General features: G+C 36.3%; 6 protein-coding genes and 1 pseudogene across 7 annotated transcripts; 3 read left to right on the forward strand and 4 right to left on the reverse strand.

Annotated features, from left to right (window-relative positions):
- Nucleotides 1–1162: 1162 nt before the first annotated feature.
- LOC107025870 lies at nt 1163–7702 on the forward strand. Its single transcript, XM_015226645.2, has 7 exons — nt 1163–1650; nt 3078–3218; nt 3305–3673; nt 4564–4809; nt 5696–5788; nt 6058–6258; nt 7155–7702. The coding sequence occupies exons 1-7, from the start codon at nt 1333–1335 to the stop codon at nt 7368–7370; spliced, it is 1584 nt and encodes a 527-aa protein (XP_015082131.1). The 5' UTR covers nt 1163–1332; the 3' UTR covers nt 7371–7702.
- A 665-nt stretch (nt 7703–8367) lies between these two features.
- On the reverse strand, nt 8368–11448 carry LOC107025871 (cytochrome P450 716B1-like). Of its 2 annotated transcripts, XM_027918214.1 has the most exons (5): nt 11341–11448; nt 9830–10281; nt 9296–9737; nt 9023–9210; nt 8368–8906 (listed from the first exon to the last, which is right to left on the reverse strand). In XM_027918214.1, the coding sequence occupies exons 2-5, from the start codon at nt 10190–10192 to the stop codon at nt 8601–8603; spliced, it is 1299 nt and encodes a 432-aa protein (XP_027774015.1). In that variant the 5' UTR covers nt 10193–10281; nt 11341–11448; the 3' UTR covers nt 8368–8600. The 2 variants fall into 2 exon arrangements, with proteins under 2 accessions (XP_027774015.1, XP_015082132.1); XM_015226646.2 differs by lacking the exon at nt 11341–11448 and having other exon boundaries at nt 9830–10848.
- LOC107025873 lies at nt 11156–12505 on the reverse strand (annotated as a pseudogene).
- A 675-nt stretch (nt 12506–13180) lies between these two features.
- Nucleotides 13181–15523, reverse strand: LOC107025872 (protein FATTY ACID EXPORT 5-like). Its single transcript, XM_015226647.2, has 3 exons — nt 15160–15523; nt 13967–14054; nt 13181–13374 (listed from the first exon to the last, which is right to left on the reverse strand). The coding sequence occupies exons 1-3, from the start codon at nt 15356–15358 to the stop codon at nt 13302–13304; spliced, it is 360 nt and encodes a 119-aa protein (XP_015082133.1). The 5' UTR covers nt 15359–15523; the 3' UTR covers nt 13181–13301.
- Nucleotides 15524–15623: 100 nt separating this feature from the next.
- Nucleotides 15624–17127, forward strand: LOC107025874. The gene has a single exon (XM_015226648.2). It carries the CDS (start codon nt 15711–15713, stop codon nt 16773–16775), a length of 1065 nt encoding a protein of 354 aa, XP_015082134.1. The 5' UTR covers nt 15624–15710; the 3' UTR covers nt 16776–17127.
- A 114-nt stretch (nt 17128–17241) lies between these two features.
- Nucleotides 17242–21068, forward strand: LOC107025876 (CRS2-associated factor 2, mitochondrial). The gene is made up of 7 exons (XM_015226650.2): nt 17242–17564; nt 17869–18006; nt 18305–18846; nt 19586–19713; nt 19824–20049; nt 20136–20263; nt 20613–21068. The coding sequence occupies exons 2-7, from the start codon at nt 17984–17986 to the stop codon at nt 20709–20711; spliced, it is 1146 nt and encodes a 381-aa protein (XP_015082136.1). The 5' UTR covers nt 17242–17564; nt 17869–17983; the 3' UTR covers nt 20712–21068.
- On the reverse strand, nt 20955–24009 carry LOC107025875 (purple acid phosphatase 18). The gene is made up of 5 exons (XM_015226649.2): nt 23801–24009; nt 22073–22741; nt 21793–21981; nt 21619–21707; nt 20955–21411 (listed from the first exon to the last, which is right to left on the reverse strand). Exons 1-5 carry the CDS (start codon nt 23966–23968, stop codon nt 21216–21218), a joined length of 1311 nt encoding a protein of 436 aa, XP_015082135.1. The 5' UTR covers nt 23969–24009; the 3' UTR covers nt 20955–21215.
- Nucleotides 24010–24817: the final 808 nt, after the last annotated feature.

Here is a 24817-nt window from a genome sequence, read left to right on the forward strand (position 1 = left end):
TGTGTAATTTATATTAATTTTAGACTTATAACTTATAAGTTCACCATATAATGCTCACCCCAAAAATAGGGCTTGTGGTAAAGATTATAGGAGTTGTCAGCTACGAAGCTATGAATTTAGTCAAAAATCATAACTATTTATAAACATGTTTTTAATTTTATCTAAACACTATTAAATTGCTTTTAAAATTATTTTGACTTGAAAATAGCTAAAAGCTATTAATATTTTTACCACCAAACGTTTACCTAATTTTGCCAGTTAGATTTAACGAAAATTATGGGATAAAAAATAGTTGAAACTTGGAACTTACATTTGTTATCATTTTCGGAATTCTATAATATTTATTAATTTTTAAAGTTTAGTGTAGCCTTTTGAGGTGCAATTTATATTAATTTTTGATTTATAATTTATAACATAGAGTTCATCCGAAGGGTAGGGGCTATGGTAAAGGTTTTAGCAATTATGAATTATTCTGTAATTTTAAAAAAGATAAAAGTTACAAAGTCAAAAATCATAAATGTTTATAAACATGTTTTTAGTTTCACCTAAACACTAGCAAACTGCTTTAAAAATTATTTTGACTTAAAAGTACCTAAGAGCTATCAGTACATTTTATCATGGAGACAAATGATTAATATATCCCTGAACTATCGTAAATGCTTTGCTGATATTTTTCATCATATTTTTGGATTATTGATGCCCATGTTATCCAAAAACTAGAGCATATATGTCTTCACTCCAACGAAGGACTAAATAAGGACATGCGACGCAATCTTATCCGTCGATCTGATATTTAATAAATATCGGATCGATAAATAAGATTATGACACATGTATTGTCTGTTAGTATAAAATTTATATATATTCTAGTTTTTGGATGATAGGATATCAATGTCTCAAAATTATAATATATGAGGAACGACATCTGAAAATATTATTTACGATATTTTGGAGGTATATTTGTTCTTTTTTCCTCTATTATATTGCATATTTTAGAATATGCAAACTTATTTGGTATTTAAGACAAACTTTTGTTTTAGCTTATTTTCATTAAATCTCGTTTCAATTTATTTGTCTTAATTTTTTATTCAGTTTAAAAGAGAGGATCTCTTTTGCTTTATCAACAACAAAAAAAAAGAGTATTTCAATGTACATATGCTCAAACGACCATTTTTGTCATTTTCTCCTGAATATACCGAAATAAAAAAAAATGGAAAAGATCTTCACGTAAGCAAATTTTCATATAAATGGTGAAAAAATCCATTTTCTATGAGCTCTAGAGTCCAACAATTTTCTTGATATTGAACAAACGGAGCTTCCATTGAAGACTTCCATGGCTGTAATCTTGAAAAATCACAGCTTTATCACTTTCTTGTTTCTTTTTCAGTTTATTTCATGGCAGATTCATGGGTTTAAAACACCATTTCATCCAAAAGATGTGTTGCCTTTATTACCAAGACAAGTTTCATGGCCTATACTAAACTCCCTTTACAGTGCAGTAGATATTATGCCCTCTTTTGTTGGGGTTGCTTCAATTGAAGGGAATAATACATTGGAGTGGAAAGGTGCTTGCTTTTTCAAGAATATTGCTTGGTTGGAGCTTCACAACAAATCTAAAAGTCAATTTGGTGGAGGAACCCTTCATATCAAGGTTTTCCCCAAATCTATATAGCTATTTATTCAAGTACTTACTTTTAAAATTATATATTTGGGGGTAAGTGTAGGGGTAGGGGAAGGGGATTACAAGATGGGGAATTGAATCTTCGCCAGCGTGAAAGTTTAGCTTGCCAATCAACTGAGTTATTAAGATTTCCTGTTCAAGTAACTACTTTGCTATTGCTATTTTTCGAAATTTCATATTGTTTTGTTGTATCTTTAATTGTTTTTCTTATGTAGAAGTTCTTGGATATGTGTTTATTGATTGAGTGCAACCTTATACCAAAGAAGAGTTTTTTGATAGTTATAGCTTATAAGTCAATATGGTTCTTTATTGGGGAGGTTGGGAACTAAGGGGGATCCAAGATTTGAATTTTATGGGTCCCCTAACGACTCAAGTTAATATACAGTAATAACTAGGTTCATGGTCAAATATTTATGGATATTTGGTGGATTTCTTGTTACAAATGCAGGGCTTTGGCAAAAGTTATTGGGCTCACATGAACTCGTAATATTACCGTAGATCTATACTTCATTTTGTTCCTTTTTGTAAATTGGATGTGAAAAATGAGACCTTTTTACTTGTTTTTTTTAGTATTTTTCTGTTAAGATTAGTTGTTAAAGTTACACTTAAGTATATGGTGTTCACCAGTAGACTTATAGTCTGGTTAGAGACTCGTATAAATATGAGATCCTCTTGATTTAGAGAAGAGAAATCGATAATTTGCCAAAATACAGATGGAGCGGAATGGATGTAGAGGATTTATATAGCTGTACACAATTAGGTGGGATTGAGACATAGTTGATTGATTCATTTATTGTGCTTAGTATATTTTCTTTTTGAGTACATTTACGGGGAATATTGATCTTGGTGATTCGCTGCTGGTCCTGGTTATCCTTTGCTATTTGATATCTCTTGATTGGTAGCCTAGATGTGGAAAAATAGGTGGAAGTAAACATAATCTTGATTCTTTGCTCTACTCCTCTTCGCGGGGAACTCCAAAAGTTGACTTGTATCTGATTAATGTTATTCACTGAAACTTTTCCCCCCGTGTGGATGAGAGGCATCTTTTTACGGAATCCCAGTCTTTGCATTGACTATATGTAGGTAAAATTTAGTTGAATTGTAGCTCAGCTATGTTGGAAACCAATGTTATGGTGTTTGTTGAGAGTGGAAACATTTTGGAAGGCTAAATCTGTGTGCATTATTAATAATGATTATTTGTTTTCGGCATAGTATATGGGATTGGTTATTGATGAAAATTATAAATTGTATGTTTTACTTGCTTTATAATTCTTTTGTGCCTTCTTTTCCAACGTTTGGATGGAAACACTTCCCATTATAATGTCAATGCTTTATCAGTGGGATTCTTTTACTTCTCCATATATCAATGTTTGTATTCAAATTAAAATATTTTGCAGGTGAGCAATGCACACAGTTGGACATGTATGGACCTTTACGTCTTTGCAACCCCATATCGTGTAACATGGGACTACTACGTATTGTCTCGTGAACATACTCTTGAAATCAAAGAGTGGGAGTCTCAGGCTGAGTTAGAATATGTGAGTCCTTATCATTTCTTAAATGAAGTTAGAAGGGCACTAATTTAAGCATAATTCATTGTACTAATGGAATAAAATTGAAACAGGTCAAACATAAAGGTATCTCAATTTTCCTAATGCAAGCAGGAATGTTAGGAACCCTTTCAGCACTATGGGATGTTCTTCCTTTGTTCTCTAATACTGTATGGGGTGAGAACTCAAATATTGGTTTTCTCAAGAAACATATGGGTACTTCATTTGAAAAACGTCCGCAGCCATGGGTTACCAACCTTACTAATACTGATGACATACATTCTGGAGATTTTCTTGCATTATCAAAAATCAGAGGTCGCTGGGGTGCTTTTGAGACTTTAGAGAAATGGGTATCGGGAGCTTATGCTGGCCATTCTGCTGTTTGCTTGAGAGACTCTGAAGGAAAACTATGGGTTGGCGAATCTGGAAATGAGAATGATAAGGTAGAGTCCTAAACTATTATGTTTTCACATTATGTTATTATTTGGTGTTTACTCTTTCTTATGTTGGGGAGCAAGGGCAATATCTGCTACACAATAAAGAAATTGAAGATTAGAAGGAGAATTGTGATAGAGAGAATATTATCTCATCTCTTTTCATACGAACGGCAATGTCTGCTACGGAATAGAGAAATTGAAGATTAGAAAGAGAATTGTGATATAGAATATTATCTCATCTCTTTTCGTACTTTCTTGTCCATGTTCCTTAAAAACTTCAAGATTTATGTTTAGGGAATTCTGGATTTTTGACAAAGTAATAAGGAGCATTGATAGCGAATCAAACTTTTAAGGAATAAAGAGCTCTATCTCAAATGAATAAAAAAGAAAGAGATAAAAGTGATACACGTTGGAACAATTAATTTAAGGGATTAAAGTGACATTCAAATCAGCAAACTTAAGGAAAAAAACATCTCAAGTTTGTGATTGTTGTCTTGCAAGCCTTAAGCGACACTTTTTGTGGCGTATACAGCTATAGATATCAGTATGATTATTACAATTTTTTTTGATAAGGATATGAATATTACAACGTTGACTTCAAATATCACGTTGTATGAGTATCATATTAAAAGGTATGATCCTCATTCAACAGTTGCACAAACTTAAAGCGCAACTAACTAGATTGCAACTTGTGGACATGCAGTAGACACATATCCAACGCATTAACAAATAGAAAGGGAGGTCTGTTTGCTGTGGTTCTGGGTATTTGACTCGGCCCAGGCACCTTGGGGGAGGTTGAAGATTAAGAAAAACTTTATGCATGAATGACCATATATTTGATAACGTAATCTCTATATCATATTTGCACCAATTTTATTCTTCACATTTCCTTACAGGGAGAAGATGTTATTGCTATATTGCCTTGGGAAGAGTGGTGGGAGTTTGAGGTGAAAAAAGATGATTCCAATCCACATATTGCGTTGCTGCCTTTGCACCCTGACCTCCGTGCCAAGTTTAATGAAACTGCTGCTTGGGAATATGCAAAAAGCATGGCAGGCATGCCTTATGGTTACCACAACTTAATATTTAGCTGGATAGACACAATTGATGGAAATTACCCCTCACCCTTGGATGCTAATCTGGTAATGCATATTATTTTACAGTACAGTCTTGCCAATTTTGTGCTTACAGCATTATATGAAGCTGCTTTCTTTCATACGGTCCTCTACTTCCCGATTCCTCTGGTTTGTGACTATACTCAGCTGTTCTTTACTGGATTATGTCCTCACAAATAAACAAAATAATTACTAATAGAGGGTAACATAGACCTCAGCATATTTAGTTGCTCTGCTAGTGAAATAATATTGTTGGACATGAAGTAAAATTGGGTAAACGCATGCATTTCACACACTGGTTTTTTGTATCAAACAGTATCAAAATTTCCATAAGGGTATATCCATTTGAATTTCGACTTGATTTTATCATCAGTTTCTTCTCACAGAGCTTCATTTCACTGCTATTAACTATCTATAATGAGTCTAGTGTTGCATAGAACTCCACAAAGTATGCATGTGAAGCTTAAGCAGTAAATAGATGATCGGTTAATATTTCGTGTCTCGTGAGAGCTAAAATAGTATTTTGGTGTAAGAAACTTGAAGCACCATAGAGTCGTGAATGAGCTTGAAATTACTCTTTGTGATATGAGATAGGTAGTTTGAATCAGAAATTAGGAGGATGAAGGGTGAGGAGTGGGAAGAGACGATAACGACATTAAGCAAGTAGAAATGCCAGGCGTTATAGTTAAAGTGGACCATGTGGCACTTGGTTTTAGTATGTTCAATAATTGCTACTGTATTCCTGCAAATTGGAAGTGGCAGAGTGGCCTTGGTACCACGCTGCACTGAGATTCAGCCATTAGTCGCTCTCCTATTCATATTTTTTTAAAAAAATAAAAAGATTCCTGCCAATTAAAAATTAACGTGTTACTTTATAAAATTGTTGCTGATGTTTAAGTGATGTGTGGTGCAGGTTGCTTCTGTCATGACTGTTTGGAACCACCTTCAGCCTGCATATGCTGCGAACATGTGGAATGAAGCCTTGAACAAGCGACTCGGAACTAAGGTTATGTTTTTGTATAATCACATTCATGAGATGCTTCTGTTTTTTGAGATAAAAACGGTGGATAATACACTATTTAAGCAGCTGATTGAGTAACTAATTTAAATATCAGAATACTGTATTTACAGAGATTGATGGCATAAAGCCATTGTTATACTGAAAATATACTGTGCTTTGTGAACTCTCATATATCTCAAGCGAAACTAAGTTAGTGTAGACCTCTATGACTGACTTGACATATACTACATGCTGATCTATATTGTTCCATGCAGAACCTTAGTCTTCCTGATATTCTTGTGGAAGTTGAAAAGCGTGGATTCTCTTTTGCCAAATTGTTGGCTATTCCAGAGCAGGATGATTGGGTTTATAGTGATGGAAAGTCGACATCATGTGTTGCTTTTATTCTTGAGATGTACAAGGAAGCAGGGCTATTTGGTGAATTTGCAAGCTCAATTCAGGTTACAGAATTCACGGTGAGTTGGTTTCCAGGACATTTGCATGATCTGTACTTAGATGAATCTAAAACTGCTTTTCCTTTTCTCTTGGTTGCCTTTTTGTGGATGGCGGGTGTTCTTTTTGTTGGGGGTGGGGAGTTTCACATGTTTGTATATGTAGTGAGGTATCTTGCACTCGTTCTTCCTATTATTCTTCACATCCCTACTAAATACTCCCGTTGTCCCAATTTATGTGACACTTTCCTATATAGTCAATCCCAAGATGAATGACATATTTCCTTATGTGGCAAATGTTTATTGATACTATTTTACTCATGTTGGGTCCCACTTATTTGGGAAAATGTCTACAGAAGTGTATTCGTCTATTTAAAATTCATTTATTTTAGGGGTATTTTGAACATTGCAAAGTCTTTCCAGTATTTCTTAAACTCTGTATCCATTCCAACTACATCACGTAAATTGGGATGGAGGGAGTACATGTTTTCGGCAATCCTTGCTACAATTCTGTATTAGTTCCAAATAAGCTGGTGTACGCATTGTTTGGGTTGTCTAAAGTTCAAACATTGTGTCCATTGTCCACTTCCCTAAAATAGGAAGTTTTTTACTGTACTCTTGCATACATTTCAGTATCTTAGTGCCAAAAAATGTGGAAGTTAGGAACCAAATTTTAAACTAGAAGTATCTCAATTCTTGGAAAGTTATCCAATCCTCTCTCTTAATATTGCTCATGTTTGTGAAACTATTGCATCATTCTTTTATCATTCTGAAAAAAGAAAATTACAATTCTTGCACTACTTGTTTGCTGCTGACCCTGAGGTCTAATGGGTCATCTAATTGAAAAGCACATGGAAGTATCATGTTGGATTCAACTTTCTAAAGTTCAAAAAGTAACATATTTATTGCTGGGATTGCAGATTAAAGATGCTTACTCTCTCAAGTTTTTCGAGAACAATTCAAGCCGGTTGCCAAAGTGGTGCAATGCAGATGATAATGTGAGCCTTCCTTTCTGTCAAATTCGAGGAGAGTACCGGATGGAACTACCTGAATACAATAGTATTGATCCGTACCCCCATATGAATGAAAGATGCCCATCTATGCCTCCAAAATATTACAGACCACAAAGTTGTTGACAACGGTTTTCCTATCATCCTCGTAATCTCAGAGGTTAGAAGCATATAGTTTTTCACTCATCAGTTCTCAGGTTGTATACTTGTAGTACAATATCCTAGAATGCACAAGGTTGCTGATGACTATATACATATATGTTGCTCTTATCTAATAGTTTGTACAAAGTTTGGTGTTACACATCCTGATCAATGTTGCACAGGACAGAATCCTAGCTTGACAAGTTCCACATTTTAGTTCAGATTTATACTTAATGAGCTTGGGATAAAAGAACTTGTATATATGGAAAAGAGTTGGTATTCTAAGTGGATGTTAATTATTTTTTCTGCCTTCGAAACTTAAGATATCTACACTCAATTTTTCTATAGTAAAGTTGTTTCAGTGCCAACCTCAAAATTTTGACAAATTACCCAAGAATCAATTACATAACATGAAAGGACTAACAAGTGCTCAAATATGCCCATGAAAAGTTTCATCTTTCCTGCTCTCGTTTCTCTATTCCATTTTTCAAACTGCTTGGAGATGCTTTGTTGTAAGTTGGGGTCTATTGAAAATAGCCTCTCTAACCCTACGAGGTAGGGTTAAAAGGTCGGTCTACACTATCCTCCTCATACCCCACTTGTGGGATTACATTGTGTATGTTTGAAAAATTTCATCTTTCCTACTCATTTCTGAATTCCATTTTACAAACTGCTTGGAAATGCTTTATTTAAGCCGAGGGTCGACTGGAAATAGCCTCTCTATCTCTACGAGGTAAAGTTAAGGTTTACATACACTCTACCCTCCTCAGACCCCACGGAAAATTTCATCTTTTACATCCAACTTTTAGTCTTCAAGTTTCAGTAAACAAAAGGTGTATAACTTTAAGCTTCATAAAAAAAAGAAGAAGTTATATAACTTTGAGCTGTAATAGCTAAATCTAGAGAAAAGAAGAATTGTGCTTATGCATGTTGAAGTTCCAATTTCTCATACCTAATTTTTAGCCCTTTTAACTTTCAAATATAAAGTTTCAACAATCGTGGCTGGATTGTCAGGCCTTAAAAGTGTACATCTTTTGACATGAATACATCATAAAATATGGAGTATTCCCCTTAGGAGATTCAAATTTGATGTCAAACCCAGTCTAGTTTTAGTGTACTTTTAACAGCAATGTATCATAATATGGAGTCTTGAGGTTGACAAAACTCGCTTCCTGTTGAAGAAGAATGTGTGATTGTATGATTGAATTCATTGAATTATAGAGGTTTCCTGGGAACTATTTGGATGGGAAGTCCTTGAGTTGGTACAGGCATTGGGTCCCTGCTGAAGAAATCATCTGTACAGCATAGCTTCCATGTGAAATGTGTTACTAGGTAATGGATTGTGACCAAGGTTTCAATCTTCGCAAACTCGTATCCAGGACATATACGGGTTCCCCCTCCGAATGGAACAAAGTTGTAAGGAGGCAAAGATGCTGACTTCTCAAAACGTGCTGGATCAAATTTCTCTGGTTCTTGGAAAATGCTGCTATCCATATGTGTCTTAGTCGTTACCCAGAATATCTATGTGCAACCATGAGCAGTGGTCAAATTTGGGTTATGGCAATAAGAAGATTACTGAGTACTACCAAATTAACAGATTGAAGAATGGAGATCAAAGATGGGAATTTTGATCTTACTTGCCATCCTTTCGGAATGAGGTAGCCACCATACTCAATGTCTTTTACAGTCTGCCTGAAGTTTCCGAAAATGGGAGGGAACATTCTCATTGTCTCCATTGCCACTCTCCATGTGTATTTCATCTTGCCAAGGTCTTCCCAAGTTAGGGACTCTCCAGGTGACTTGGTCTCTGCTATCTCTTCTTGTTCTGTGTTCCCTCCCACAAGCTTATTTAGAAGAAACCCAAAAGATAGAGTGGCTGGAGTCTGAATGAAGTTCAGAAGAGTTCTTACCTTTAAGGACAGCTGCATAGATGTTTGGATTCTTTGCTAAAAGTCTTACGATGAAAGTTATCAAGACAGATGAAGTGTCATATCCAGCAACCATTATGAGCATGACATTGTGAATGATCTCAGTTTCAGATATGACTTCTTGGTTGTTCTCTCCACGGATGCTGAGCAAACAGGTGATGAGATCCTGATGGGATGAAGCTAAGTTGTTGTCAAACTCATGGCGTTTCTCAGAAACAAGTTGTTTCAGCATTTTCTGGACATCTTTGCTTGCCTTGAGGCTGCAATTGAAGCGCGTAAAAGGCAAGTTTATAGGGATTGACCAAATTCCTTCTATCATCTGCTGGAAATAATGAATCATTTGGTCTCTTTGAGCTCCACGTTCAAGCCCGAAAAGGAGAGAGCAAATAATGTTGAAGGTGAGTGTCTTCATCAAAGGTAATACCTATCATCAACACAAAAGTTAGTTGTGAATGTCTTAGGTTACATGCAAAAATAGTGTGTGTGTGTGTGTGGGGGGGGGGGGGGATGATAAACCTTAATTATTTGCTTGTCTTCCCAGTAAGTCTCGACGTGGATTCTGACTTCTTCTTCCATCTTTCCAACATAACGCTTAAGACAATCTGGCTTCAAGAACGATACCAGGGCATCTCTAACCCGTTTATGATCTTCACCATTGAGTTCCAAAAGGCAACGATTGCCCAGAATCATCTTGACTGACTGTGGCTGCTGATTAGTGAGGACAGAGCAATCACTGGTAAATACAAACTTGTTAGCAGCCTGTCCATAAATGAATACAGTGGGCTTGCCAAATAGGCTTAGCTTTGAGATAGGACCATATCTCTGTACTCTTTCTTCAAGCCATTTCTCTGCTGTGTTGGCTTTCATTGCCCTTAGCATCCCAAAACTTTGACCGATGATCGGAAATCCAAGGGATCCTGGTGGAACCCTCTTCAATGATCTCCTCCTCCGAACAAGGAGGAGGAATACTGGGAGTAGAAATAGGAAAATAGTTACTATAAAGTTCATGATTGAAGGTGCAAAGGTAATGAGCTTAGGAAGTAGAAGTATTTTATATAATCTTCTTGTGTTGTTAACTTTGTTGGTTTCTGGAAAAGTATCTCAGCTCCACTATGGTATCTTATAATACAAATATGCCATATCTAGAGATACCAAACTATACTTTTCAGTAATTATGGTATAATCCACATCTAGATATGCCAAACTATACTTTCCAGTGATTGTGGTATATACCACATATAGATATACCAAACTATACTTTAACTCGACCAACATGTCGTACAGGAAGAGTGTTGGTAAACAGGACAATTGTGGTTTATTTTTAATTGAAAACAAGTAGTGCAGAGTCCAAATCAATCATGTCATGATAATGGTGATGATCTTTACATCTGATAATTTATTTGATAAATTGATACAACATAGGTACTTTGTCCGGTACTCTGGTACTTGTGTTGGTGGGAGATAGTAGGTATCTACTTTTATAGTCAAGGTGTGCACATGTTGTTTCGGACATTATCTTTTTCTTTTTGTGTTTGAAAAAAAAAATCATGATGCGATAATTGTTTTGTTAGATTGATACACCATGAAAGCAAAGTCAAGTGTATCACAAAACTATAGTTAAAAACTCGAAAAAGAATCCATTGTATTCAATAAAAGTACATTTTCAGCCGGCTGTATACACCAATTCATAAGAATTCACATCTACTAAATCATGGTTATAAAAAGACAAACAGATACAAAGACTTTGATTGTCGAGGTGCACAAAATTTGAAAAGAGAATAAATATGCCATCAACCTCACATAACAGGTACAAAAACTTTTTGATAGTCGAGGAACACAAGCTGACTCGAATATCATGGTTATAAAAAGACAAACAGATACAAAGACTTTGATAGTCGAGATGCCCACAAGTTGGCTGTGATATTACGATTATGAAAAAAAACAAAGCCTTCTCATTAGTTGATGTGCTCAAGCTCAAGCTTAAATACCACAGTGTTACTAAATAGTTGAAAGACAAAGGGAAAAACCTTTAAGTTGAGTGATGTAATACCCTTCAACTTATTGCATAATATTCCTCTTATGAGTCTTAAGGTTTACGAAGTCTGCTGCCTCTTGGAGAAGATTGTAGGATTGAATTTATTGAACTAGAGAGGCTTCCTGGGAATTATTTGAATGGGAAATCCTTGAGTTGGTACTGGCATTGGGTCCCTGCTGAAGAAATCGTCTGTACAGTATAGGTTCCATGTGAAATGTGTTATTAGGTAATGGATTGTGACCAAAGTTTCAATCTTTGCAAACTCGTATCCAGGACATATACGGGGCTCCCCCTCCAAAAGGAACAAAGTTGTAAGGAGGCAAAGATGCTGTGTTCTGCTGGATCAAATTTCTCTGCTTCTTTGAAAATGCAGCTATTCATGTGTGTTTTAGCCGTTACCCAGAATATCTATATGCAGCCATTAAGCAGTGGTTAAATTTGGATTACGCCAATCAGAAACAGACCGAGTACCACCAAAATTAACAGGTTGAAGACTGGAAAATCAAAGATGGGGATTTTGATCTTACTTGCCATCCTTTTGTCCTTTACAGTCTGCCTGAAGCCTCCGAAAATGGGAGGGAACAGTCTCATTGTCTCCATGGCCACTCTCCAGGTGTATTTCATATTGCCAAGGTCTTCCCAAGTGAGTGACTTTGTGCAATCCCTTCCTGGTCTGCATTCCCACAACTTATTTAGAAGAAACCCGAAAGATAAGAGTAACTCGAGTCTGAATGAAATTCAGAGGGGGTCTTACCTTTATGGACAGCTGCATGAATGTTTGGATTCTTTGCAAAAACTCTAACCATGAAAGTTATCAAGACAGATGAAGTTTCATATCCGGCAACCATGATGAGCATGACATTGTGAATGATTTCATTTTCAGACATGAGTTCTTGTTTATTCTCTCCAGGGATGCTGAGCAAGCAGGTGATGAGGTCCTGGTGGAATGAAGCTAAGTTGCTGTCAAACTCATGTTGTGTTTCTCTGAAATAAGTTGTTTCAACATTTTTTGGACATCTTTGCTTGCCTTGAGGCCGTGATTGAAGCGCGTAGAAGGCAAGTTTATAGGGATTGACCACATTCCTTCTATCTATCTGCTGGAAATAACGAACCTTTTGGTCTTTTCAAGCTGCACGTTCAAGCCCAAAAAGGAGAGAACAAATAAAATATCAAAGGTAATACCTATTACCTTTCAAATTTCAAGTTTCAAACTTTAAAATCTATCACCAAACGAGTTATTTGTCCCACCTCAACCTGAACCCTATGGAATTTCCTAGTTCTTTCACATTTTTTCAAATCAAACTCAATATTATGACAATAATAAGTTGAGTGAAAAGACAGAGAAAGGGAACAACAACAACATATGGTTCATGGACAAATCCAGCAGAAACAAAATATTAAGTGATTTTTTTTCATCTGTTCGTGGAAGAGTTAATTGATGCTTGTTGTTTTTGCTGATTTTGATGGACAAAATTAACTGATATTTGTTGTTGCTGCTGCTGATGGAAGTTTTAGCATATATACTGAGAGTTATGTTGGGCAAAAACCAAATGTTCACCAAACTTTGAGAAAACATTGAAAGAAAAGACAAGAAGAAAATGGAGTCCTGTTTATTAATTTTTTCCTATAATAAAGTTTGAAGTGCCACAAGACACGTGGATAACAATGAAATATAAATCCAGATTACACGTAGAAAATTTGTCCGTCAGAAATTGTCTTTCTACCTTCGAGGAGTAACCTATATTAGTTGCATTTCAATGTAGATATCGAATATTGAGTTTGTGGAAACCAAAAAAAAAGATGAGAAGTTGTAAATGTTTACTAGTGATAAACAAACATCAAAATAAGAGTTGATTCATTGAATTCTATAAAATGAGTATAAAATAAGAATACATTTTTAGCTTGATACATACAGTATGAAATTGGAACCCCAAAATAAATCATCATATGGTATTACTCAGTTTTAAGTGGAAAATGGTTTCCTCTTGTGGCAATTTTGTACAGGTAAAACCCAGTCATGAGTGCACTGCAGAAAAGTGAGAAAACAAAATAAATATAACATCAACCTCATACAAAAGATACAAAAACACTTTGATCGAGCTGCGCAAACTGGTCCAGACACCACAAATATAAGAAAATCATATACAGAGACTATTTTAGTCGAGGTGCTCGCAAGCTAGCCCTGATATTATGATTATAACAAAACAGATAGATACAAAGACTTTTCGATAGTCGATGTGTGCAAGCTTGGCTCGAACACTAATACAAAGAGACACATTGCAACTGCAGGCCTTGTGCATGTTACCTTATGTTGCTTGGACTTTTTAAAAATATCGTGAGTCGGATCCTCAAAAAGTAGTACATTTTTCGAGGATTCAAACACTTTGCTGCCGATAATCTCCATTTATTATCATCCTATGTGATGCCTCGATTCCACGCAAGGTCTGCGTATACTCTAACCTCTCGGACCTCACTTGTGGAATTACACTGGGTATGTGGTTGTGATATGCCATGATAAAATTTGTCATACCTCACAAACCTAGTGTACTTAAAAAAGATGGACAAAATACAGCAACCAAGAAGCAAGTTGAGTATGGCATGCTTTCATTTGCAGTTACCTGATACCAGCAACAACACCAGCCGGCATTAGTTTTGAAGTTTGCATGTACCGCTGCCCCATAACCCATGTTAACATGGCTGCACAAGCTGTTTGGAATCGAGTAAAGTGAGTGGCGCGATTATAATAAACAAAGCAAATTCATTAACAGAAGCAAAAAAGATGAGATTTTGATTTTTCTATCTGAATCAGAAGGACATCAAACTACCATCAGACAAACAAGAACATGGCACATTCTCTCCGCATTAGCATTTCTATTTCGTCTAAGCAACACACCAAGTAGGAAAACTACAGAGTTCTGATCAAGGTCAAAACAGCTTATTATAGTCTTAAATGTACTCCCTGGAAAGCTTCAAACTTGATGAATCGACTGTTATTTTTGAGTTAAATGTTCACTTGGAAAGTTGTATTTTTGAACATTAAGATTGCAGTTGACACAACTAACTGGTAGAGAGTCCAAGATTATCACAGAATTCATTCAAAGGATGGTGGTTTGCACAATACTTCTGATCATTGTTAAAGGAGATGCTGAGAGGAAACATGCATAATCATATATCTTTTGATCTTGTTTAGTTCTTCATATAACATGATATTTTTGAAGTTCTCTTTTGTTAATAGTTGCTCCAAACTTCAACCAATATTAATGATCTGCACCAACCTCCAACTTAACATCTGTGAAACACACAAGCAGATACTCGAAAGGTAAATGAACCCTAGGGAAACCTAATAGCGATTAGATGCTAAAGTATTGTACCTTCCAATGATTGTATCCAGAGAACAAACAGCTCACATCAAGTTTTAAGTCCAAACAAGAAACAAACACACAAGAACAAAGACACCAGGGTTGCATCTCATTTTTGCTCAGAAGAGACAGTCGATTTCTTAGAAGGACAAAAATCAAAGAAGATTTCATTCTTTAAGAGGAGAAATACTAAATTAGAACTAGTCTTCGGATCTGACCAACAATAACAACAGCAACAACAACAACAACATAGCTAGTGTAAGGTCAGGGGAGGCTAGAGTGTACGCACGCTTTATTCCTACCTTGTTTCAAGAACAAGAAGCATAAATGAGAGGCTATAACACAATCAAGAACTGTGATTCGATACTATATCAGCACAATAAAACAGAAAAGACCCAAGCTTGGCCAATATGAGATGCAGTTTTTTTCTAATGAAATGAAAAGGGTAATACCAGTTTCAAGAATCAAGGCAAAGTATGAATTTTTGCGTTTGTGAAATGCTTGCAGACTCAAGTAACCCGCTAAGATCAGAGCAAATCCAGTACCAACACCTCCAGCAAGTGAAGCTGTGCTTCCTTTACTGGCATATCCCATGACACCACCAGTCACCAGAATTAACCCATAAGGGATCGTAAAGCAGAAATCATGCATCTTTTACCAAGATTTGATTTTTTTTTGCAAATTTTTAGTCAAGATTTCAGAGATCAAAAAAGTTTCAAACTTTCGAATTGGTCGTGACTCGTGGGTTCAATGGCATATATAAAATTTGTTCCATTTGGTCTGAAATGACCTCAAGATTTGTTCTTGAATGTACAGGGAAGATGAAGTAGGCGAGGGTAATATAGTCAATGCACTAATATGACCCCCCACCCACCCACCCCAGGGTGCTTCTGTGCACCACACTCCTTCTTTTTCTTTCATCTTCTTCTTTTTCTTCTGTAACTTCCCGGGTCGGGTCACTTATGCTCCATTTCCTTTTTGACCAGACCCGGATTTTTCCTCCATGTTAATGTATTTCAAGAATCGGGTCGTTTCATTTTCTGGAGGTAACCATTTCTTTGCCAGACAGAACCCTCACCCTCTACCTGTTCAAGTTCAAAACTTGTCTCAAACCCTAGAAATGGTGAATGAATCGGGTCATTCAAAGAGACCCATGTGCCCATCATGCTCTAAACCCACTCGTCTGTGTCTCTGCACTCGATTGAAGACCCCATGTCTTGAAAACTCTGTGGCTGTCACAATTCTTCAACACAGTCTAGAGAAAAATCATCCTTTAAATTCCACTAGAATTGCTTCTATTGGCCTGCAAAATCTGAGTGTGATTTCAGTTTCTGATGTTAATTATGAAGCTGAATTTGTCATTCGTTTGCTCAACTCAAATCTTGAAATGGGTTCTCGAAATTTGGATGAAAATAGTAGGAGAAACCATAAAGACTCAAATTTTGATAGTAATGCTGCTGTTTCTTTTACTATAGAGAAGTATGGTGCAATTAATACCTCTCAGAATCAACACTTGAATAAGCCGTGGGAACAGTCTCTTGCAAAAATGCAGGGTAAGACTGAGCATAGCGGGAGCTGTAGAGAAGCTATTGATGATATACGAAAAGGGTTTATAGTAAAAAAGTTGCAGAGGAAGTTATTGGATGGGAGCTGTGAATTTCAAGAATCAAAGGAGTTTGAAATTTCAGTTCCTGCAGGATCAGTGCTGTTATTTCCAAGTGAAAATTCGATAGGCACTGAGGAGATAGATTTTGAAGTGAAAACTCTGATTGTACTTGATGGGACATGGGCAAAAGCAAAAAGAATGTATAATGAGAATCCTTGGTTGAAGATGTTGCCACATTTGAGGTTGGATGTAGAGAAGCTAAGTTTGTATAGCGAAGTGAGGCGTCAACCTAGAGCTGGATATTTGTCTACCATTGAGAGTATTGTATATGCTTTGAAAGCTGTTGGAGAAAGAGATTGCGAAGGATTGGATCATTTGTTGGATGTGTTCGAGTCTATGGTTGTAGATCAGAGGAGATGCAAAGATGAGGGATTGAGGCAAAGATTCTCCAATTGCGACTAAAATTTAAAAGAGTGTTCTTTAAGTTCACTTAGCTTTGTTTGGATAGCTAGATGAGAATGCGATTATCCAAGCTTCTTTTTAGATGAGTACGCTACTACTTTTTGTACTTCCATTACTTCTTCATTGAGCTGAGGGAGTATCGAAAACAACCTCTCTATCTTGGAGATAGGGATAAGGTCTGTGTATGCTCTACCCTCCTCATACCTCACTTTGTAGAACTACATGTCCGAAGTAGCTTGTGCTTAGCATGTTTAGCTTCACAGGTACTTGCTACTTAGTTCTTGGTAGTAGGATTGTTAAATTTGAGTTGTATTTTGTATCAGTTTATTCTATGAATCTTGTTGCTTTTGAAGCAGCTAATAGTCTCAACTGTCTTCAAATCAAAAGTGGGAAATCCATAAGCATGAACAAGAACTCTTCAAATTAAAAGATGTTACCACAAAGGAAAAAGAGAATATGGTTTGAAACATCCCCTTATGCAAAATCTCTTTTCATAACACATTTCCCTTAAGAAGATGAAGTTCAGGCCTAGTGTAACCCTCTTGGCAGCGCGTTTTAAAGGCGATGCAGCCCTAGATTATTCAGAGCAGATACATTACTAATGTGCTGGATTCTGTATGCAATATCAGAATCAAACTTTGCATGCGAAACACTTGGTGATGGTTAGACAAACTTCAGATACTTGAGATGATAACAGGACATATCTCAGCGTCCTCGGAGGTGTATGTAACACCATAGATAAATCTTATATCAACAACAAGATACCGGAGATGTTGGGTATATAAAGAAGTAAGTCTAAGATTCTATAACGCGTTTAAAGTCATGTTGGCCTAAGCCCAAAATTTAGTGCAACCTTTGATGATGACGGACATCCTTGATGATGTCGAGGGTGTTTATTTATGTATAGCAACATCATAGACAAATCTAACTCTACCAATACCATAACATAGAAAAGGACAAGTATATAAGAAGCAAGTCTTAAACCTTAGTAATGCGTTCTAAACTTCTACTAAAGAAATTTTTTTAACAATTTATTCAAATAGAAAGATGGAGTCGTAGAGCAACACTAAAATTGTCTTCGTGTAATCTACAGGTCACGAATTTGATACTTTGAATCGTGAAAGTAAGTGACTAATACTTGCATTTGAGATGGTTCGTCTTAATCACACCATTTAGGTGCAGCCTTCCTGGACTCTTGTAACCATGGGATGCTTTGGAATAAAGAGAAATGGTAATTTGTATTTATTTTAGGTAAATTTTATAATTTTATTTTGTCAAAGTATTGAAAATACTCGTAATCTTGGTGTAAATTATGAGGTTCATCGTTGAACTATTGACAAGCTTAAAAATACTCATTTTTCGACTAAGAACTTAATTTCACCTATATCTTAGAACATGAGTGAAATACACTTTAACGATTTTCTCGATACCATGTCCGTCCAAAAGTGTGAGATCAGTTGCTATATTAATTTGCTTTAAATTTCAGAAGTGTTCTTAATATTCTCTTGTGTATTTTTGTTTCTTCACAGTACTGAGCTTAGAATGATGAAGCTATTTCCATGGCGTCGTTTAACCATTCAAGCACATGGTACCCTCTATTCCAAAATCCCCTCTTCATCATTCATCAATTTTTCCCCTTCTCTGTTCCATTCTCAGCCAGAGCAAGATGATATCTTCGACCCTCCATTTTCTCCCCCCTTAAAAACCCATAAACCCAAGAAATCGATGACAGAAAAGCATGAAAATGCAGCATCCAACGAAGATTCTGAAAAAGCTCACAACTTTACTGTCAATTCCGACTTGCCCTTTGATTTTCGCTACTCTTACTCTGAAACCAACCCGGCGGTTGAGCCAATTGGTTTCCGTGAACCGCCTCGGTTCTCTCCGTTTGGACCGGGACGGCTTGATAGAAAATGGACCGGAACTTCAGCTCCGCGTTTACAGCCGGTGGATTTGGAGAAAGTGGCAGAGGAGCGACGGCGGATCCTCGGAGAACCACTCTCAGAGGAGGAAACGGCGGAGCTGGTCGAGAAGTATCGTCATAATGATTGCTCTCGTCAAATGAATTTGGGTAAGTTCAATAAGAGCCGTTAACTTGTTTTAAGTCAAAACTAGTATAGTACCTGTGCAATGTGTGGAAGATGGACAAAATTAGAGCAGAATGGAATATAAGAAGGTTCATTTAGATGCAACACTTGTTTGGATTGAGGCGAATTGATCGAATTTCAACAAGCCTCCTCCGTTTTCGGATGAGTGTAACGTGATAATAATGGTTTTTGTTGTAAGTAGAAATTTGTGACAGAGAGGTAACTTATAGCATAAATGATCGGATGTTATAGCGAGTGGTAGTTATAGAGAGGTTTGACAGTATAATGAGTAATGTCAGCCTTCTGCGATAAATTCTGTGATTGTCTGTTCGTCTTTGCTAAGTAAGAGTCATTCGTGTTTGTATTCTGAATATATTTTGTTTTAATGTACTTCCTGAAGAAGTTATGATATAATCTTGTATATATGAACTCCATCTTAGCCGAGATAAACAGGAAAGGAAGTTGTCGGCCAAAATAAAGACAGTCAAAATATTATGATGAATCGAATATCAAAGAACAAAGAATCCCTTCTAGTTTTAGGTTTGAGGCTAGTAGAGCTAAGTAGATATCTTGCACATATGGCTTCTGTTTGACCGATGATTGGTATTTGTCTCTATGGGTATAAATTTGCATCCTCATTTACATCTTGGTATAATGATCACTGCATTTAATTCAGTTTGATCCATACTTCTCCATGATTATCATAGCTTTATTGTGTGTTAGGGCGGGGTGGAGTTACTCACAATATGTTGGAAGATATCCATAACTATTGGAAGAAGGCTGAAGCTGTAAGGATCAAGTGCTTGGGGGTGCCAACTCTTGACATGGATAACGTATGCTCTCATCTCGAGGTTTGTGATCTGAATGCCAGAGTGCTGGCACATATATTTGGATGTAGATTTCTTTAACCTTTGACAAATGAACACTTCTGTCACTGATGCAAAGCACAGTATCATTGTAGGACAAATCAGGTGGAAAAGTTATCTATCGCCATATTAATATCTTACTCTTATATCGTGGTCGACATTATGATCCCAAAAGTAGACCTACTGTTCCTGTGATGCTGTGGAAGCCTTTGGCTCCAATATATCCAAAGCTTGTGAAGAATGTTGCTGAAGGCCTGACGTTTGAAGAAACAAAGGCAATGAGGAACAAAGGGCTCAATGCTCCTCCTCTAACGAAACTCAGTGAGTAACTTGTGTTTTCGCTTTATTAGAAACAAGTTAACAGATTGCCGTCTGTATTTGTTGATTGTTACATGCTACTCTTCTAGGCAGAAACGGGGTGTACGTGAATGTGGTGGGCAAAGTCAGAGCAGCTTTTGAAACAGAAGAAGTCGTTAGATTAGATTGTACCCACGTGGGAACAAGTGATTGCAAAAGAATTGGTGTTAAATTACGGGTATGACTCATATATCTTGCATCACCTTTCAACTCTTTAATGTTGATACCCCTTTTCGGTCTTAAAAAATGAAGCTTCTTACCACAGGAATTGTCTGTTTACCTCGATATTATGTTATGTTATGTTATGACGATAAATCAAATAGCGACTGAGCTGAGATACAGATTCTTACCGAGTCTCTGAAACCTTGTTTGTGGTATACTAACTCAGGAAACATATGAGAAACAGTAACTGTTTAACTTGCACCTCTAACGGTGGGGGAGTAAATTTCATATATTATTTGTCTCCGCCCCCTTTTTATTTTCAATGCACAACAATTGGAAGTTTCATTTCACTCTATTAATTTCAGGATCTGGTACCATGTGTTCCTATCTTGTTCAAAGATGAGCAGATTATTCTCTGGAGAGGCAAAAGAGATGAACAGAACAGAACTCCGGCTCCTGAATAGAACTTAAGCTCACAGATGTCTTTTGAAATTTCGAGCTTCCATCTTGGAGCAAGGCACTCACAATCTTCATTTGGCAAATGAATCTGCCAAGGCTTCTCGACTGTTGCTTGAACTTGTTATACAAGAACCGACCATTATGTTCAATGACATTGTCCTGGGTTTTGCTGATGAGATGTGCTAAATTAGGCAGCTCAGATCACAAATGACAGAGAAATGCAAGCAGGTGAAAAAACTAGTTTCTGAAAATCCTGTAGTTGATAGACTACTACTCGAGTTGCATGTAAACGTTCATGCTAAAGCTTCTGAATTATAGATGTTTTCTACAGAGCAATTAGTTAAATTTTTATGGCATGGTATTCAACTTACATCTCTCATCTTCAAGTTTTTGACGTTGAGTTTGAGCACAAGAGACATTACTCAATATATCTCCTAAATTTACTTAATAATAAGAACAAGTAGTTGGTTTCTGTTACAAGTAGAGCTAAGAGCTTCAAAGGATTTCTCTTAGTTCATGACTCTAACGCTGCTGCATCCTGAATCAATCAACGAGGTAATCGAAACTTGATCAGACCTCACTGGTTCATCATCATCATTTCTATGCCAGCTCCAAGAGGCATGAGTTGAATTAATTATCGCAAGTTCACCATGGCCAAAGCTTGCTTCGCGGAAAACAGACCATTCTGGTTGGGGTAGTTTGTACCTGTCAATGATTCGCCACGACGTGTAAGTTCATTGTCATAATAAGTTCCACTCTACAAAGCCTGATATAAGCACTTTGTGAGAAGTTCCCTTTTGTTGTCAAAGTTTTTCAACGCAGAAACAGAACTAAACAAGTTCTTGTTTCCATTGCCATTTTAAGGATCTTGTGCTCAGCATGGCGAGAAAAATTACTACAAGGAATACTTACTTGCGCGCTAAACCTTCTTTATTTCCTCCATCACCAATTGTTATATGGACAGCACCACAAGGATCAGGTTTACCATTATAAACTCGTTGCTGTTGTAAAAGAAGAAATGAATTGCATCATCTACGAGTGTCCAATAATCAAAAGTAAACAAGTAAATTAGCAAGCTAGGCATACCGTGCGTTCATAAGCATGAACATGCCCAGCAAACACTATATCTGCACCAGCTGCATATAACAGAGGCTCCATAGATGTCATCATGTCATCAGCTTCACCTTGATGAGCCTCATTACTGTTATACCATGGCACATGGAATAACACAACCAACCAAGGAGTCTTATTACGATCAACCTTTTGAAGATCAGCCTAGAAATGAATTTCCAATAAATGCATTTGTATTAGCAAAACAAAGAGTTGCTAAGCTTTTCAGTAATAAACGAGAGCTCAGCTAATTAACCTGCAGCCATCGATATTGATCAGAGTAGTCATCATAATCAGTATATGAACCAAGCATGATTGTATGAACCCCAGCAACATCAAATGAATAGTAGAGATTCGAAGTAGATCCACTCTCCTCAAATGGCATCTTCCACCTGGAGTTGTAAGATATAAATTCATCCACAACGAATGGTATGTATTCTTTTTCATGATTCCCTTGAGTCACCATCCATGGTCTTGCACTAGCCAGCGGCTGAACCAGTTGACCAAATGTGTCCCACCTATGTTGAACATAATCAGCATAAGAAAGGTCACCAGGGAGCAAATGAACATCATATTTACATTGGTCTATATGGTCTAAAGTTGACTTCGTCCATCCAGTTTGGCCTAAATCTCCTGCCACTGCAAAAGTAACAGGAAACTTAGACGGTGGAGTTTTGAACTGGAACTCCGGATCTTCTCCACCACATCTGTAGAAATACACTGTGCTGTCTTGCAATGGTCCAATCACAGTATGATGTATCATCCCGGAACGATAAAACAGGTAACTGTACTTGGTACTTTCTCCTTGAGCTTTATAACTATATTTTCCAGTGGATGTTCCATATTCAACAATTGAAGGAGAAGATTTATCAGTTGTGACCCATGATACCCTTATGTGTTTGTCTCCAGCTAATGAGATGTGAACCTGCAATGACCATATTAATCCACATGACCAACTATACAAGCTACAACAGTAAACCAATTTGGAATGACATAAAATGTTTCCTTTTTTATGCTTGATAGGTTGCAAAAGTTCGGTTTGTGCTCTGAATCAAGAAACTAAAGAGGGAAAGAGAAGTTAGTCGAATTGAAATGAATCCAAGAAATATTAGTAGTTCTTTACACCACCCTTCATGCCAACACCTCCCCCACCTTCGTTATAATAGCATTTCACTAACATTAAATCCTGGCTCCACCTTTGACATGACCGTGGAAACATTCTACATCCTCCTAAACAGGACCAAACACTAGCTTGAATAAACAAAAAGAAAACGAAAGCACAAAAGAACAGAGCTTTGGAGTGTATTGAGCTTAATTGACGCTAATTAAACTACATTGCACATTGATATCATGCAAAGCAATGCGTAGAAAATCAAAACTATTACTTCCTATGAAGAATGACAACACAGACACCATGAAAATTGGTAACTTCAGGAGGTCAAAGACGGTTGATTCAAGTTTCAATCATCAAGGAATAACCAAATTATGGTAAAACATTGACCCATATACAAACCTTAACAGATCAAAAAGAAGAAAATTAAGTACCCTTAGTTTCACATCATATTGTAACAAAGAGTAAGTAAAACTCCTAAACTCAGCTAAACAACAGTATCCAGATATAATCCAGACCCAAAATTACAATATATTACTTTCTAATAAGTTGGCACTCATCCTCAAAAAATCTCTTCCCTCAATAGCTCTCTGTCTCAATTTGTATGGCACATTTTACTCACCTCCCTACTACTCTCTCGATACATCTCTTTCAATCTATGTGACACATTTTACTTACTGAGAGTAAATTTGACTTTAATCAACTCAATATTTTAACATTAAAACTTAAATATTCAAAAAAAAAAAAAATTGAGTACTACTATATAAGTAACACATGTTTCCAGTGTTCATACATTAATTTGCTATCACTATCACATAAATTAAGACAGAAAAAAAAAACTTAAAATTCTAGATCCGCCTCGATCCTCATTACCTGCTGAGGTTGAGAGGAAGATTTTGGATCCCATGGCAAACGAAAGGCCTTACGCGGCGGAGGTCGGAGATATTCTACTTCTTCTCCAGCTCGGACTGTTCTGCTGATGAACAAAATGGATGTCAAAGAGAGTAACAATAGTCGTATTATCTTCAATTTGAGCTCCATTATTGGTGCTGGTGGATTTTGATGTAATTTTTTGAAAATTGGTAACTTAAAAGACTATCAGTCAGTGCTTTTTTTTGTTTCTTTTTTCCCCAATTACCGCGCTTTTTTGTTTGCTTCACACCTATAATTCCCAATCTCTCCAGATTTCTCTTTTTCGTTTTCACACTTTTCATATTTCATTCGGTATTTATTGATTTGACATTAAATTTATAAATAAAAAAAAAAAAAATTTTTTAGAATTTATGACTAGATGTTTGTGCAGTTAATTACTTAATTATATATAAAATAAATATTTTATTAAGAAATATATATATATATATATATATCTTTGACCTATCGTATATAATACCCTCCGTCATTATATTTTTAGGACATTTGTCGTTTAAAAAGTAAAACATATATGAAAGACTAAATAGAAACACATGACTAAACACGACGAGTAACATCCGCATATCATTTAAAATAGTTTGAGAGTATATTTATCATTTTTCCAGATACCATTTAGAATGGTTCAAGAGTATATTTATCATTTTCCCCCGTCATCTAAAAACTAGAATATATATACCTTTCCTCTACTATAAAGGAAGCTAAACAAAGACACGTGACAACGAAAACATGATGAATGATATATACATTTCATTTAGGATAATTCAAGAGTGTATATGTCATTTTCCCCTTCTATAATCAATTTTTTTGGATTGGCGCATGTGATAGGAAGCATAGTTTGTATCACATAACATAAAGAAACAACTCAAAATTATTTAAGACATCTAAACAGTAGAAGACTCTTTATGTATCATATAACATAAAGAATTTCACATACTAAAATAGAGCTACTCTACCATCTTT

The sequence above is a fragment of the Solanum pennellii genome, chromosome 7 (genome assembly GCF_001406875.1).
Source record: "Solanum pennellii chromosome 7, SPENNV200".
In the NCBI taxonomy this organism is placed as follows: Eukaryota; Viridiplantae; Streptophyta; class Magnoliopsida; order Solanales; family Solanaceae; genus Solanum; species Solanum pennellii.

Bases quoted from the DNA above. Each gene is read 5' to 3' on its own strand.
- LOC107025870 (XM_015226645.2), top strand. From the start codon at position 1,333: ATGGCTGTAATCTTGAAAAATCACAGCTTTATCACTTTCTTGTTTCTT. The intron at 5,789-6,057 runs GTTATGTTTTTG...TGTTCCATGCAG, and splicing joins ACAAGCGACTCGGAACTAAG to AACCTTAGTCTTCCTGATAT. The intron at 6,259-7,154 runs GTGAGTTGGTTT...CTGGGATTGCAG, and splicing joins TTCAGGTTACAGAATTCACG to ATTAAAGATGCTTACTCTCT.
- LOC107025871 (XM_015226646.2), bottom strand. From the start codon at position 10,321: ATGAACTTTATAGTAACTATTTTCCTATTTCTACTCCCAGTATTCCTC. The intron at 9,211-9,295 runs GTAAGAACTCTT...GAGGGAACACAG, and splicing joins CTATGCAGCTGTCCTTAAAG to AACAAGAAGAGATAGCAGAG. The intron at 8,907-9,022 runs GTAAGATCAAAA...GGTTGCACATAG, and splicing joins TCATTCCGAAAGGATGGCAA to ATATTCTGGGTAACGACTAA.
- LOC107025872 (XM_015226647.2), bottom strand. From the start codon at position 15,358: ATGCATGATTTCTGCTTTACGATCCCTTATGGGTTAATTCTGGTGACT. The intron at 14,055-15,159 runs GTATTACCCTTT...GATTCCAAACAG, and splicing joins TGCCTTGATTCTTGAAACTG to CTTGTGCAGCCATGTTAACA. The intron at 13,375-13,966 runs GTAACTGCAAAT...ACTTTTCTGCAG, and splicing joins GGTGTTGTTGCTGGTATCAG to TGCACTCATGACTGGGTTTT.
- LOC107025874 (XM_015226648.2), top strand. From the start codon at position 15,711: ATGTTAATGTATTTCAAGAATCGGGTCGTTTCATTTTCTGGAGGTAAC.
- LOC107025876 (XM_015226650.2), top strand. From the start codon at position 17,984: ATGCTTTGGAATAAAGAGAAATG. The intron at 18,847-19,585 runs GTAAGTTCAATA...ATTGTGTGTTAG, and splicing joins CTCTCGTCAAATGAATTTGG to GGCGGGGTGGAGTTACTCAC. The intron at 20,050-20,135 runs GTGAGTAACTTG...CTACTCTTCTAG, and splicing joins TCCTCCTCTAACGAAACTCA to GCAGAAACGGGGTGTACGTG.
- LOC107025875 (XM_015226649.2), bottom strand. From the start codon at position 23,968: ATGGAGCTCAAATTGAAGATAATACGACTATTGTTACTCTCTTTGACA. The intron at 22,742-23,800 runs GTAATGAGGATC...TGGTCATTGCAG, and splicing joins CTTCCTCTCAACCTCAGCAG to GTTCACATCTCATTAGCTGG. The intron at 21,982-22,072 runs GTTAATTAGCTG...ATTCATTTCTAG, and splicing joins ATCAATATCGATGGCTGCAG to GCTGATCTTCAAAAGGTTGA.